This window comes from Arachis stenosperma, chromosome 3 (genome assembly GCF_014773155.1).
Source record: "Arachis stenosperma cultivar V10309 chromosome 3, arast.V10309.gnm1.PFL2, whole genome shotgun sequence".
Lineage (NCBI taxonomy): Eukaryota > Viridiplantae > Streptophyta > Magnoliopsida > Fabales > Fabaceae > Arachis > Arachis stenosperma.
The window spans coordinates 166,095,281-166,110,719 of NC_080379.1; the positions used below are offsets into that span (position 1 = coordinate 166,095,281).

At 38.7% G+C, this 15,439-nt stretch overlaps 1 protein-coding gene across 1 annotated transcript; it reads right to left on the minus strand.

Moving 5' to 3' along the window:
• Window positions 1-514: 514 nt before the first annotated feature.
• LOC130967232 (uncharacterized) lies at window positions 515-12,723 on the minus strand. The gene is made up of 8 exons (XM_057892046.1): window positions 12,502-12,723; window positions 12,166-12,307; window positions 3,237-3,484; window positions 3,012-3,158; window positions 1,712-1,804; window positions 1,523-1,630; window positions 1,027-1,437; window positions 515-532 (listed from the first exon to the last, which is right to left on the minus strand). The coding sequence occupies exons 1-8, from the start codon at window positions 12,721-12,723 to the stop codon at window positions 515-517; spliced, it is 1,389 nt and encodes a 462-aa protein (XP_057748029.1).
• Window positions 12,724-15,439: the final 2,716 nt, after the last annotated feature.

The following is a 15,439-nucleotide window of genomic DNA, read 5'->3' on the forward strand; positions in this document are numbered from 1 at the left end:
ATATAAGCGTAGCCTTAGGTCTCGTTTTTTTTTTTTCTGTATACTATAGCTACTGTATATAAGCGTAGCCTTAGGTCTCATTTTTTTTCCTATACTATAGCTACTGTACATATAAGTGTAGCCTTTGGTCTTTTTTTTCTTCTGTATATATATAATTATCTAATAATTATTAATACAACATAATAGTTAATATGATTACATGTATAAATGAATTGAATATTACAAAATAAAAATAAAAACATAATTATACTAAATAATTTCTTTATATAATAAAAATTGTCTCAAACCAAAATATATTTATAACATTGATCCAAAAGTACTAGAATGAAATTAACTGTAAAAATTCATACAACTCAAATTAAAGTAAGCATAGCCATATCAAAACCATAATATCACTTGGCCAATAAAGGTATCTTCTAATAAAAATCATTAGTCAACCATACATGTAAAGATCCTAAATACCACTCTATCTTAGCCAAAAAACCACAATAATAGTCAGCTTACTCTTCATTGCTTAATCTTCATTGTTATCCTGCATAATTATATAGATAAGTAGTTAAAAAAATATTCATAATGACATTCGTAATTATAAAAATTAAATGGAACACGTAGTCATAGTAAGCCAAGAAAGCATATATACTAAAGAAATAACATGGTCACAATCCTGATATAAAAATTATGTATGAAGAGGTGAATTCAAGAAATTATGTATTATCTTGTTTCATTCAAACTATGAAAATCTACTGGTGTTTCTTCCTTCCATTTCCTTGAACACAATCCTGATATGTCCCTATAGCATTTTTCATGCACTAATTAACCAGACTTTCACACTTAAATTAGATATAGGGACAAATTCATATGTACCAAGTGCACAAAATCAATGATACAACCACCAGAATTACACAAACAAATTTCAGCCATAGCAATACAACTTTAGTGTTAATAAAGCCAACAAACATTTTCAGCCATAGCAATTAATGTAAATGCAAGTAAAAACTATGGAATAAGGAATAGATAAGGACATACCACATCTAAGTTCGGAAAATGTGTTGATCCATGGCCGCTATTCGCATCAATAGGAGATTGTTGGGCGTCTTGTAATAAAGCTTCTAGTTCTTCTGGCCTCATTCCAGGTTCCGATCGCTGCAGTAATAACTTGATCATATTTCGCAACCCATGAATCTCTTCGTCTTGTTTTTGCTGTTTGGCCTCTTGTTTTTGCTGTTGGGCCTCCATGTGTCCAAGTTTATCCTTCAGACTGGATACTTCCTCTTTGTGCTGATTCTTGATTTCATTAATTTCAACATATTTTTTTAAATCAGTCTTTGTCACGGATCTTCCATACAACCTTATCCGACCTGGTTGTTCTTTCCCAAATAAGGCCTCAAATGCTTCCTCTTCTGTTTCACCAGCAGCTTGGCGGTGTTGGAAGTCTTCCTGCATAGAAGAAACATTTAAAATTGAGTTAGTTACGGTATCTTAAATTTGAAATGTAATTATGAATGATTTAATGAACTCTTACAACAGCCATTTGTGTTTCCTCATCCACTTCTTTCCTCTTCCGACTTGTTCGGGTAGCAATGAACATCTCAAACCTTTTTGGTTCCTCCTTTGTTTCCTTTGTTGCTCGCTGCAAAATAAGATCATACTTTGATATCTTCCTTCAATTTATGCAAATATAAATTCTAATAAATATAAATATACTATTTACCATAGCCACTCGTACTCTTCCGAAATTGATAGGCCCCATGCGATGTGGAAATTTCACATTTTCCTTGTGTTGCTTGTTCCTTTGACTTATTGACTGGAAGTGAATAAAAAGTTAGCATAAAGTTACTAAAACGTGCACCATAATGAGTTCGGAAAATCTACTAGCAAAACTGCATTATTAAGCTAAATCACTGAACAACACCCAAAAGCAAGCATAAAAGATCTATTTATAATACATTGGAGCACCTGTTCAGTTTTTTCACAACTGTAAAAATTCAGACTTCACATGATCAAATAAATTTTATAACCGAAAAAATCCATTCACATTTTTCATGATTTCCACTTCCTTCTTAGCTTTATACTTCCATTTTAGTATTCCAATTGCAAAAGGCAATGACATCTCGTGTAACATATGCTTACCCAAACCCCTCATCATTCAGTCAATTAATTCCAGTGACCTATAAGTCAATCCAGTAAAAGCTAAATTCAGATGTGATTTTCATGAGAAAATATATTGTTCAAATTAAATTAAAAAAATAACTTGGCAGAAAGTGTTATATCACATTGAAAAATAAAACTTGATAGATGACTATACAAAGGTTTTCAACCACAACTATTTACATAAGCAACCAAAACCTATGGGTTATTCAATTTTTTCAAGTAGTCCACACCACAATTAGTGTTATATCAGTTGCATCCTATGCAGAACTGTATCAAATTTAGAACTGTTTCCAGATTGAAAGCTTAAAGAATCAGGATTGAGTTTGACGATTCGAGTTTAGCTAAGGTCCATGAATTTAGAAAGTAACAAAGACTCAAATTTTATATATAACTTCAGTGAACAAAATTTATACAGCGAACAAAATTTATACATAATTTCCTCCTTGCATAATCCTAGCCTACAGTGAACAAAATTTATACATAATTTCTTAACATATTAAAGTAACAAAGACTCAAATTTTATATATAACTCCAGTGGGAAGGGAAAGAAAGAAAGAAAGAGGAAAAAAATCAATCTCAAACTTGAAAAATGAAGTATGAAACAGAAAAGAACCCCACTTCCAAATCAGAAGACATCAGATGCAGAAAAATTACAAAAGTAAATTCAAGGGGAAAAGCTATTCTCCAATAAGAGATTATGTGTAAGAACTAAAAAGCTAGCTACTCAGATCCTTCATTTGCCAAATTGCTCTTTCAATAGTCACATATAATCACATGAAAAGTCGACATATATAGTCTTTTACCTGGATTAGAGGATGACTCCAATAATAGATCAATTTTATGAAACCACTTTCTGGTACTTGTGGGGGTCGATTCTTCACCATATCTTCAATATTATCATAGGGAATGAAGTGCTTTTGCTTGATCTTTCCTTTGAACCGCTTCCAAGCATCTCGAATCGCTTGTATTACCCACTTTTCTCCGCTGTCTGGGAGGAGAAACTTGGTCTGCATGATTATAGGTAATTGTTATTTGCTCTTGTGCTAAATGAAAAAACTGGAATCAATAATTATCAAGTGTCTTACGTTAACATAGTCCCACATGAACTTCTTAGCTTTAGGAGGAACAGCATGCCAACTAGTGTACAAAAGACTAACGAATCTTTTATTTCTACCAATAGTGCCAACAAAACTAGTTAAATTAGAAACACTTTGGTCGGTTGGTCCTACGGGCTGTCCAAGATCAAAAGTGATTTCTTCTCGCTGTTCCATAGTCCTTGCATAAATCTCCTTGCAAGTTGTTTTTCCACGGGTTTTCTTCTTCTTTGGCTCTCCTAGTTTCATTCATTGGTCAACATCAGATTATGGTTAATTAACTCGAGCTCAACAAGAATATAAAGCAAACAAGTACAGAAATATAAAAATTATAAAAATTATAAATCTGACCTTTGTAGTTGATACCATGAAGTGGACAAGTTTTAGCTATTATAGAAATCGAATTTAGCACACAACTTTTAAGTTTATTCCACATCATGGACTTCACTGAATTTTAAAATACGCATCAAAAGATGATTATTATTGTTATTACGGAGCTGTAGGATAATAGATTATTATTCTGTGTCATAATAGAAGAAATAAGTATAAAGTACTTTCAAACAGATACAGCAAACAGTAAATTCATATGATTCAGATAACATTAAGCTAGAGTAGCAGAGCAGCAATATACAGCTCATATGAGTTCAAAACACTTCAGACAAAGCAGCAACTATAATTTCATATGAGCTGATATGCATATTCAAATAGGGGCAGCAAGCGCAGTCAAACAAATTAACTTTCCTATGAACCCATATACACTTAAACTCACAAAAACCATATACATAGCTTCATAGGAATTCAAAAAGTGAGCTAAAATTTAGCAAGAGCAAAAATACAGCACTACGATAGCAGAAAGGGATAAAAATAATGGACTCAATCAATATTTCTTTATTGAATTCAACCTGCAATGATCATTTCTAAACAACAACTATTATGCTTGCAGTAGCATTAATTCAATGAATTACTCATAACTGACTCCAACCATGAAGTGCAAATAGGAATAAAGCTTCAGCAGCAATCACAGTTTAAACTCACACATTCAGCATATATCACATTCAGAAATTGATGTAACTGGTACAAGAATGCAGCAGCATTAATAGCACAAACTCAAAAATTCATCAAAGTTAAATTTATCTACAAAAACTTTCAAAACAAAAAGTGTTTCAATATTAAACATATAACACATTAAATCATTCACCTATTCAAGAAATCAACTTCAGTCTCAGAAGAATATTACCATAAGAATCAGCAACTGAGGGAAAAATTGTAGTTTTACTCAAAAGGGGTATAAGTAACTACAATGTCCCCATTTTTATAGATCACTACCTAGATTTCTACAATGGAGATGTCAAACAATCAGATTTCTGTCAATTAGATAGTTAATTTTTTTCTGTCAATTAATTATAAATTATTTTCTTGAAATTATTTTTAACTTTAAATTTTAAATTTTTAAATTTAAGCTTTAAATCTTAATTTAAAAAAGATAAGATTAAAAATAAATGATTTTTTTATATTTTTTAAAATGAAAACGTACCTTTGTGGGTGCTGGGTGAAGAGAAATTCTTGCTCTTGTTATAACTCCAAATTGTCCTAAGCCTCCAAGAACCGTGTGAAATAACTCTGAATTCTTTTCATTCTTTATATTCTTCACACCATTTCTGTTTCAGAAGAGTTGGGTGTTGTTTCAGAATAGCAAGTTGACTTCAATAATAGTTGTATTTCTTCTTTGTCTTCTGAAGAAATTTCTGATATAAAAGTAGAGTAGCTCAATTTAGATGAATCTGTAAGTGAGTCAAAACCGATTCTTGAAGCTAACATTGGCAGTTTAAATTGTGAAGAAGACAGTGATATGTTTAAGCAACATTTTGGCAGCTTATCAAATACACACAAGGTTTGTCTTCTTTCATAAAATAATGATGTCATATTAGGCTATTTCTTGGAAGCATAAAGGATTTAAAAGTGTAAGAAAACTCTTATGTCCATTACTTTAAATTAGTCTCTTGGCTTTATTTGTCTTATTCTTATTCTGGGGAAATACTTATTAAGCTGCCCATTATAAAACTGAGAATATAGGTTGGCAATTGACCTAGTTTATAACTAGCTTTAGTAGAAATTAATGCTTAGCTTATAAAATATATTGCTGGTTCTTTTTAGCATCGTCTTGGAAAAATATTGAAAATGACCGGTGGGTGACAAATTGATTATATTTAGGAAAAGGGATTTACGCATCTAATATGTAATATAGAGATAACACTATAATAGGACTAAGCATAAATGACGTTTTTTCTCTAACTATAAAGTTATTGGCAACAATATTCATGGCCTGTTAATTTGTGAAAAGTTGAGGGTTTGAGTGGGGTTAATTTCTTTCCAAAACCAAGCCTTCTTTGCGGAGAAAATTTTGTCACAAATTTTGGATAATATAGATACAGTTGAAGTACTCTACAACTTGAGTTATTTTCTCTCCAGATTAGACCACATTAGCTAAGTATTTTGAACTCTTTTAATGGTTATGTGCAGACAAAGTCAATAAATTCAGTAGTTAAAAGGTTTTCTACAAGGTATGTTGTGCAGCAGAATTACCCAGGAGATTGCAAAAGACTATTTATCAGTCCTGTTAGACATATAACTAATAAAAGCATGAACTCTGAGGAAAAACCTGCAACTTATACCTTATCCAAAAACAGATCCTTGCAGGACAACGAAATTGACGAATTAAGAAATTCTTCTAAGCATGTATATGTGAGTTTTCAATTCAACTTACTTTTCAGCTCACCTTTCTTCTTCCTCTTCTACTTCTTCTCTACTCCTTGTCTTCTTTTCATTCTTTACATTCTTCACCCCATTTCTGTTTCTAGCTAACCAAGAAACCGTTCAAACTGTAAGAACTATGTTAGAAACAGGAAGCTGAAAACAGGAAGCTCAAAACAGGAAGCTCAAAAGAGAGAAACGAAAGCCAACTTATTCATCGAGAAATCACAGAAACAAAAGCTTATTAACGCTGCATTTGGATTCAGTCTCAGAAACAAAAATACAGAGAAAATAGACAAGCTGTATATTGAATCACAGTTCACAAACCCTAAAAAACCACACATCTTCATCAATAACAGCATGCATGTTATCAAATTACAGTTCATAGACCCATATTTCAGAGATTAAAAGCCCCAAATTAAAACCCCTAAAATAGGAACCCTAAGCCACTGATCAATTTCAGAAGCAAATAGAAATCACTACATACCTATTCAATGATGTGAGCACAGCGAAGACGATGATGAGAAGCACGGAGATGATGATGGTGAGAGCGGCGCAGCCACGATGGTGACGGTCGCACACGGACGATGGTGAGGGCCGCACAGCGACGATCAGTGCAAGCGATGGCGAAGAGGAGATGACGACGGTCACTGTGGAGAGTAGAGCAGGTGAGTCGTGAGTGGGAGGCGATGACTCTCAACGGCGACAGTGAGAGGGTTTCCGAGACTGAGAGGGTGAATGGCGGTCAATGGCGAGACTGAGAGGGTGAATGGCGAGACCGAGAGTGAGAGGGTCAATGGCGAGCTATCGAGACCGAGAGTGGGGGGCGACGATGGTTACCTATCGAGACCGAGAGTGAGAGGGTGCTATGGAGGGTTTGTGGCTCGAGGATGAAGGTGATGACTGAGTGTTAAATCAAATCCTTTTTACTAAGTGTTATTTCCTTAGTTTTAATTTACTAACAATACAAACTTTTAATAATTGATTATTTGTTATTTTATTGGCTGATTGTTACTTAAAAAACAATTTCTTAGAAAACAATTAAATAAAGCATTAGACATTTTTAAAATGTTAAAATGGAGATAATATTAAATCAGAATTCAGTTATAATAAAAAGATAATAAACATAAAAAAACAAGGTTAATAAGGTCTTTCAGGAAAAACAAGGAAAAAAATTACTAAGTGTTAAAGTTTTTGGCTCTAGAGACATTAGGCATCACTTTTTAAGTGCACCCAAAACTTAGAAAATAGGCTACCCTTTAAAAGCGTCTCCTTTGATACGAAAAGTGAACCTATAGATATCAACCTACGGCTACGCTTTATAAGTGATTTCTATAATACCTAAGGCTACGCTTTTTAAATGATGCCGCATTTGTGTATCCTTTTCTCTTATAAAAAGGCAACACGGGGAAAAGCGTAGCCTATTCTATGAATAGGCTACGCTTTTCAAATGTAGCCTAAAAAAAGTGTGGCTGAATGGGTATTTTTCTTGTAGTGAGCAGTGGTATCTACCCCCCACCTTTGCATGAAATTCCCAACCCCAGGAGGAATAGCAACGGTGAGGGGAGATCAAAAATTGGCAAGAAAGTGCTATAACGAAAGCCTAAATCTGAGAGGAAAGGGCAAAGAAGTCCACACCATTGAGTTAGGCGGCACAAGGACCAGAGAGAAGCTGCGACCCCAACCGGGAGGAAAAACCGAGGAGATACAAGTCGGAGAGGAGGAAGGAAAAAACACTTATGTAGGAGCCAACCTAGGGGAAACCCTAAAACAAAGGTTGGGGGAACTCCTGAGAATTAATTCTGACCTCTTCGCATGGAAGGCTTCCGACATGCCCGGGATTGATCCCGAGCTCATGTCCCACAAACTCTCGGTTTACCCAGGGTCCCGACCTGTGCAACAAAGAAGACGCAAGCTCGGCCCGGAACGAGCCCTAATAGTAGAAGAGCAAGTACAGGCGCTCCTGGAAGCCGGCTTTATTAGAGAGGTCAAATACCCAACATGGCTAGCCAATATAGTGCTAGTCAAAAAATAGAATGGTAAATGGAGAATGTGCGTCGACTATACCGACTTGAATAAGGCATGTCCTAAAGACCCTTATCCCCTACCAAGTATTGATACCCTGGTGGATTCCAGCTCGGGGTACCAGTACTTATCATTCATGGACGCCTACTCGGGATATAACCAAATCCCGATGTATGAACCCGACCAGGAGAAAACATCTTTCATCACGCCGAAAGCCAATTATTGCTACGTGGTCATGCCATTCGGACTAAAGAATGCAGGAGCCACGTATCAAAGATTGATGAATAAAGTGTTTTCTTCCCACCTAGGGAGCTTGATGGAAGTATATGTCGACGACATGCTAGTAAAAACCAAGGAAGAAGTTGACCTCTTAACCGACCTCTCACGGGTCTTCGACACTATAAGGTCGCATGGGATGAGGCTAAATCCTGCAAAGTGCGCCTTCGCGGTCGAGGCAGGGAAATTTCTAGGGTTCATGCTAACACAGAGAGGGATTGAGGCCAATCCCGATAAATGCAGAGCCGTCCTAGAAATGAAAAGCCTGACTTGTTTGAGAGAGGTTCAACAGCTCAATGGCCGACTTGCAGCACTCTCCAGATTTTTGGCAGGCTCGGCACTAAAATCCCTTCCACTATTTTCCTTATTAAGGAAGGGATGCCAATTTGAATGGACTCCGGAATGCGAGGAGGCGTTCCAAGAGTTCAAAAAGTTCTTAAGCCAACCTCCTATCTTGACCCGACCAATACCGGGAAAAGACCTCGTCCTATACCTATCCGTAGCAAACAGGGCTGTCTCGTCAGCCCTGATAAGAGAAGACGAGGTCGGACAACACCCGGTCTACTTCATCAGTAAGGTCCTACAAGGCCCTGAACTAAGGTACCACAAACTAGAAAAGTTTGCCTACTCCTTAGTGATAGCCTCACGAAGGCTACGGCCTTACTTTCAAGCTCACACAATAAGAGTCCGCACAAACCAACCCATGAAGCAAATCCTCCAAAAGACGGATGTTGCAGGAAGAATGGTTCAGTGGGCGATAGAGCTCTCCGAGTTTGATTTGAGGTATGAAACTCGGACAGCAATTAAAGCCCAGTGCCTCGCCGACTTCGTTGCAGAATATGCAGGAGAACAAGAGGAAAAGCCGACTACATGGGAACTCTATGTAGACGGATCCTCCAACAAAACAGGGAGCGGCGCAGGCATAATATTGGTAGATGAAAAAGGAACCCAGATAGAGGTCTCCTTAAAATTTGAATTTTCAGCTTCAAACAATCAGGCAGAATATGAAGCCTTGATTGCCGGATTAAAGTTAGCAGAGGAAGTCGGTGCTACAAAGGTGACGATCTACAGCGACTCACAGGTGGTGACCTCCCAAATAGGCGGAGAATATCAGGCAAAAGACCCTAATATGAAGAGGTACTTGGAAAAAACCCTGAAGCATCTTGGACGCTTTGCAGAAACCGAGGTCAAACACATAGCTCGGGATCTAAATAGCAGAGCGGATGCCCTATCCAAGTTAGCAAGTACCAAACCAGGAGGAAACAACAGAAGCCTGATTCAAGAAACCCTTCAAGAACCCTCGGTAGCAAAAACAGAAGATAAACAAGAGACACTTGAGGTAGTCGGCTTAAACCTCGGATGGATGAATCCCTTAGTCGAATACCTGAAATTCGACATCCTCCCTAAAGAGGAAAAAGAAGCTAAAAAGATCCGAAGGGAAGCACAACACTATACTTTGGTAAGAAATGTCCTTTACAGAAGAGGGATATCAACACCATTACTAAAGTGCGTACCGACCTCAAGAACTACCGAGGTGTTGGAGGAGGTACATAGTGGGATCTGCGGAAACCATCTAGGAGCAAGGTCACTCGCCAGGAAAGTAATCCGAGCAGGATTCTACTGGCCGACCTTGCAGAAAGATGCCACAGACTTTGTGAAAAAGTGCCAACCATGTCAGATGCATGCAAATTTCCACGTGGCTCCACCAGAAGAGCTCATCAGTATCACCTCTCCCTGGCCCTTTGCAAAATGGGGAATGGATTTGTTAGGTCCTTTTCCCCAAGCACCAGGACAAGTCAAATACTTGATTGTGGGAATAGACTACTTCACAAAGTGGATAGAAGCACAAGGTATGGGATACCTTATTCCATCACTACAGACAATGGAACTCAATTTACCGATGCCACCTTCAGAAGTCTAGTAGCCAGTCTGAAAATCAAGCACCAATTCACCTCGGTGGAGCACCCACAAGCCAATGGGCAAGCCGAGGCAGCTAACAAGGTCATACTGGCAGGACTCAAGAGGAGACTACAGGAAGCAAAGGGAGCTTGGGCTGAAGAGCTCCCTCAGGTGCTATGGGCTTATAGGACAACTCCCCAATCCACCACAGGAGAAACACCCTTCAGATTAGTCTATGGCGTAGAAGCCATGATTCCAATAGAAATCAATGAGCAAAGCTCAAGGGTAATTCTCCATGACGAGATCGGAAACATACAGGGGCACAAAGAGGAGCTCGACTTGCTCCCTGAAGTCCGAGAAGATGCCCAAATAAAAGAAGCGGCATTGAAACAAAGGATGACTGCCAGGTACAACAAAAAAGTCATTCGAAGAACATTTGCCCTAGACGACTTGGTCCTAATCAGAAACGACATTGGAGTCAACAAATCGGGAGAAGGAAAGCTCGCCGCAAATTGGAAGGGACCATACAAAGTCAAAGAAGTATTAGGGAAAGGTTATTATAAAGTAACCGACCTAAGCGGAACTGAGTTACCAAGGTCGTGGCATGCTTGTAATATGAAAAGGTACTACAGTTAAAAGCGAACTCTACTCCCTGATGTACTCTTTTCCCAACTTCATGATTTTTTCCCAAAAAAGGGTTTTTTCTGGAGAAGGGTTTTTAACGAGGCATCATAGTAGAGACTAAGGGGAAAATAGGCTATCAAGACCCTTAGTAGCAAAAGAAGGTACCTCCCCAATTAATAAAGATCTTTTTCATTCATAATATCTCTTATAAAAATCCTCCTTTATTTTTCTAAGTCCTTCTACGAAACGCGCCGACTTAAACTCGACAAAACGTGAAAATCCCATGAACCGACCTAGATGGTCGTCAGGATAAAACGACGAGGTACAAGTCGGTGTAAAGAGGTTATATGAGTCGATCGTAAAAACTCGGAAGACGAATCCGACTCATAAGTCGGAACAACATTCCGAGTAGGAAAGCTCGGAAATACACCGATCCTTAAATCGGAGCGTAGAACCGAGTAGAAGAAAAACGCATCGCAAAAATAACCTAAGTCATAAGAGCTCGCTAAAACGAAAGACGAGTATGAGGAACAACAAAAGAGATATGAAAACCTAAGAAGAAGTTTAAAGGGCATCCCAAAAAAGTCCTTAAACGAAAAAGTCCGAAAGACAAACAAATAAAAAGGTTTTCAGAAAGAGATCAAAAGGATTTTCAAAATATCAAAAAGCATACACGCACAAGGTAACTCAAAACGCACAAGGTAACTCAAAACCCTTATCCAAAAAAGGGGCATTCACTTTTATTTAAAAACCCTTATCCAAAAAAGGGCACAGAGCAGAATATTTTGTTTACGGCCTTAAAAGGCCAAAAGGAAATTGTTCACACAACCAACAACATATAAACAAGTTTAAAAAAGGGGGGACTCACAGGCCGAGCCCCCATATAGCCATAAAAAATAAAGTTATCTTTTCAGAGGAGTAGAGGAATCACCACCACCAGGGCCAGGAGAAGGAGCTGAAGAGGAGGTCGGAGGAACGGAGGACGAACTCGGAGGATCTCGAGAATGAGGAGGAGACTCAATAATCCTCTGCCCCCGAGTCTTCAAATCTGACTCGGAAACAACCTCGGGGACAGGAGGATAAACGATGGCGCCATCAATAACCACCTTGTCAGGATGAAGAGGAGAAAGATCCAAGTCGGGAGCGATAACTCTGACTTGTTCCAGGAAAATTCTCCAAGACTCCTCAGCGCCCTCGGCAATAGAGTCCTCCAACTCGGCGTATGCGTTCCGAGAATTTAGTAAGTCCTTCCTCACGGCCACAATATCCTGAAATAAACTGTGGTAGCTGTCTTGTGCCGTTTTCCTCAAATTCGCCTCCAAAGTACATTGTGCCCGCAGCTTACCCTCCTCCTCCTTAAGGTGATCCCTCTCATTCTTCAACTTATCTCTCTCCTCCTTCAACTCCTTCTCATGTTTTTCATAAATAAGAAGCCTTCCCTCCAACTCCTCAACTTTTGAGGTGGCCCCCAAGGAGCTAAGGGGAGTCTTCTCAAAAAGATCCAAAAGTTTGCCACAAACACCCGCTGTCCTAAAACTCTCCTCGGCCATGGTGGTGAGGTGGTTTCGAACAGAAACATCATCCATACTTATAAAAGGATAGATGTTCTTTCGGACGAATGCCAGAGCATCCGCCTTAACCCCACCATCAAAAGAAGAAGAGCCAGACTCTGCAGCCTTACGCTTCTTCTTCTCTGGTCAGAGAGAATTTGGGCAGAAGGGGGTGGTCGAGACAAACTTGAGGAAGAAAGGACAAGGGGTTGAGAGGGAGTGCCAGTATTTTTAGAAGGAGGAGGAGGAGAAGGAGGAGAGGTGATCGCGCTGGCACCACCAGACCTAGCTTGGGACTTCGCCTTAGCCTCCTGGACCCTTTGGTAAGCCTCTTGAGCATTCTTCCTTGCCATATCTGCAAGAAAAACAACCAACAGTTATAAGTCGGCAATATTCAAGTCGGTAGAAACAACTCGGAAATCAGGAATGCATGCACTACCTAATTGAGATTGAACAAAAGTCGGCGTTCCTTGAAGGATTTTCCTAGTATCCAAGTATGGGGCCCTTCCCCACGCTTCTCGGAAAAATCCCACAATAGCCGCCTCCACCTCGTCAAGATCATCTGGACCATACTTTTCACAAGGGGAGGCCGCCAACCAATAAAGGGGAAAGCGAGGGGAAAAGTGCTCATCAAGGAAAAAGGGGTGGTGACCCTCTACAGCTTGTACTTTGAAAAAATAGTTTTTGAAGTCATGAAAAGACTCGTCAAAAAGGGTGAAAATCCTCCGACCTTGTATGGCCCGGAAGGATACCCACTGCTGTTTGTTGTTTAGCCCACTAAAGGGCTTAGTCATATGGAAAAGAAAGAAGAAAATTCTCAAAGAGGTCGAAAAGTCCAAAGCATGGCTAATAAACTGATAGATCTTCAAAAAACCCCAAGAATTGGGGTGAAGTTGAGTAGGGGCAACTCTACAATGGTGTAAAACAGATATCTCGAAATCCGAGAAAGGAAGAAAAACACCCAAACGGGTGATCATACATTCATACATAAAGAAAAAATGAGGGGCCGCCTCATTAACTCTCCCAAAACAAACCCGGTCTTCCGGACCCGGGATTATCAGTTCGTATTTTGGCTCGTCCTCCTCCGAAGTACAGAGCCGGTGATGAGTACGAAGATGAGTGATAAACTCAGCATCGACCAGGGGTTCCTCCCCAAGGACAGTGTCATCAACCCACAGAGAAAGAACATCTACGGAAGCCATTTTTTATATAAAGAAAAGTGGCAGAAACCTACAAAAGGGAAAAAGAAAAAGAAAAATATAAAAATACGGCCCCTAAAGAGGAAAGATACGAAGCTAGAATCTACAGGCCAACCTATCCACTCACAATACAAAACATGCAAACATAAGGCATGACATGGAAGAAACAAAACTAACCTTTATCCAAGAAATGAAGGTTGGAGAGAGCGGAAATCTTCAAGCACAATAATACAACACGAACAAGGAATAAGAAGTTCGAAAGATTGCAGAAACGGAAAAACGAAAAGAGAGGGAAAAGTATTTATAAATAGGCTAAGGGGCATAATGGTAAAAACGAGGCAGTCATTAATGAGACTGCACCGTTACCAAAGCCCTCAATCCCTAAATGATCCCTCAACGGACACGACGCTTGAATTGACGTAACTGTCAGAAACAAAAGGTCGCGAAAATCACGTCGGTTTCAAAACCCGTGAAAGTCGGCTACGAACCCGAGTTGAATACTTGAACCCAAGCCTTAAAAGGATCTTGGGCTCAAGTAGGGGCACTGTTCATACCCTGGCCCAATGCTAAGGGCCCAGGTCCAACCAAAAGGCCTGATCCAATAGATTAAGCCTAGCAAAGCACCGACCTCCACCTAAGAAGTCGGTGTCAACCACGACTTAGTATAAAGAAGTCGGATATGAGATTAGCTGGCAGATAAACACTCATTCGAATGAGTAACCACCCCTAAAATCTCTCTAACCGCTTCCTAAGGCCATATCTTAACCTCCCTGAGATCATGGGACGGTTAATATCCTAAAGATACGGCACTACACCAGCGGTGGTTATTGGCTCACCACTATAAGTACACTGACACCTATCAGGTATTTCTAAGCCCAATACTCTCTAGACCTGCTCACACTCTTGCTAACTTAGGCATCGGAGTGTCTTTGCAGGTACCACCCCCCATTCATTCACGCGCGCAAGTCGGACGGAGCCTCCCGAGTTGCTGACCCATCCGGAGTCCTCCTCCTTCATACATTTGGGCCACTCAACGCCATCCATCTCATTTATCTCCGGTTACCCACCGTAACAAGTGCATTACCATTCACCTTTTTCTTTTATCTTCATAATTTTATTTATAAAAGAATTTTCATAATTTTATTTATAAAAGAATTGAAATAGAAAGTAGAAATATTACTATTGTAATTTTTTAAAAAAATATTCTAAACACAAAAAATGCAAAAGTTAACCAAAAAAAAACCTTAAAAAAGTATCAATATTTTTTCGTTAACCAAAGACTATCATTGACGAGTAAGCAAAACAACTGACAATTTTTTTTAATGCAATCCTCTATTTTTGTTAAAAACTTATCAATTGAAGGCTTGACAAACGGCCCAAATAACCTACCCTTCTCTTCAATAAATTTTTCCATCTACTTAACAATGTATTCTCACGTCGAACAGCCTTAGCTTAGGTGGCACTTCACCCCTCCTCTCTAGGGAGTGAATTTTCTCCGATAAAAAAAATTGGATGGTGTCAATTGTGATCTCTTATTTTTTATTGATCTCTCTCTCATATTTAATTATGATCCCACTTATTAAATTAATGGTGAGAGATCACACTGCATTTTCTTAATTGTTAAAAAAACTAGAGAGGATCCATTTCCTCTTCACTACTAAGGTCTAGAGTTCAAATTCTAAAAGGTGCATTTGTGGAAAAAATGTGATAAATATGTGAGGAGTGTGTATTGTGTACCTAAAATTGGGAGTTGTCCTAAATATGTGAGGAATGTGTAGGTGCATTGTGTACCTAGAATTGGGAGTTGTCCAATTCACTGACAAAAAAAACAATGTATTCTCACGTCCAAAAAAAAGAAACGTATTCTTTT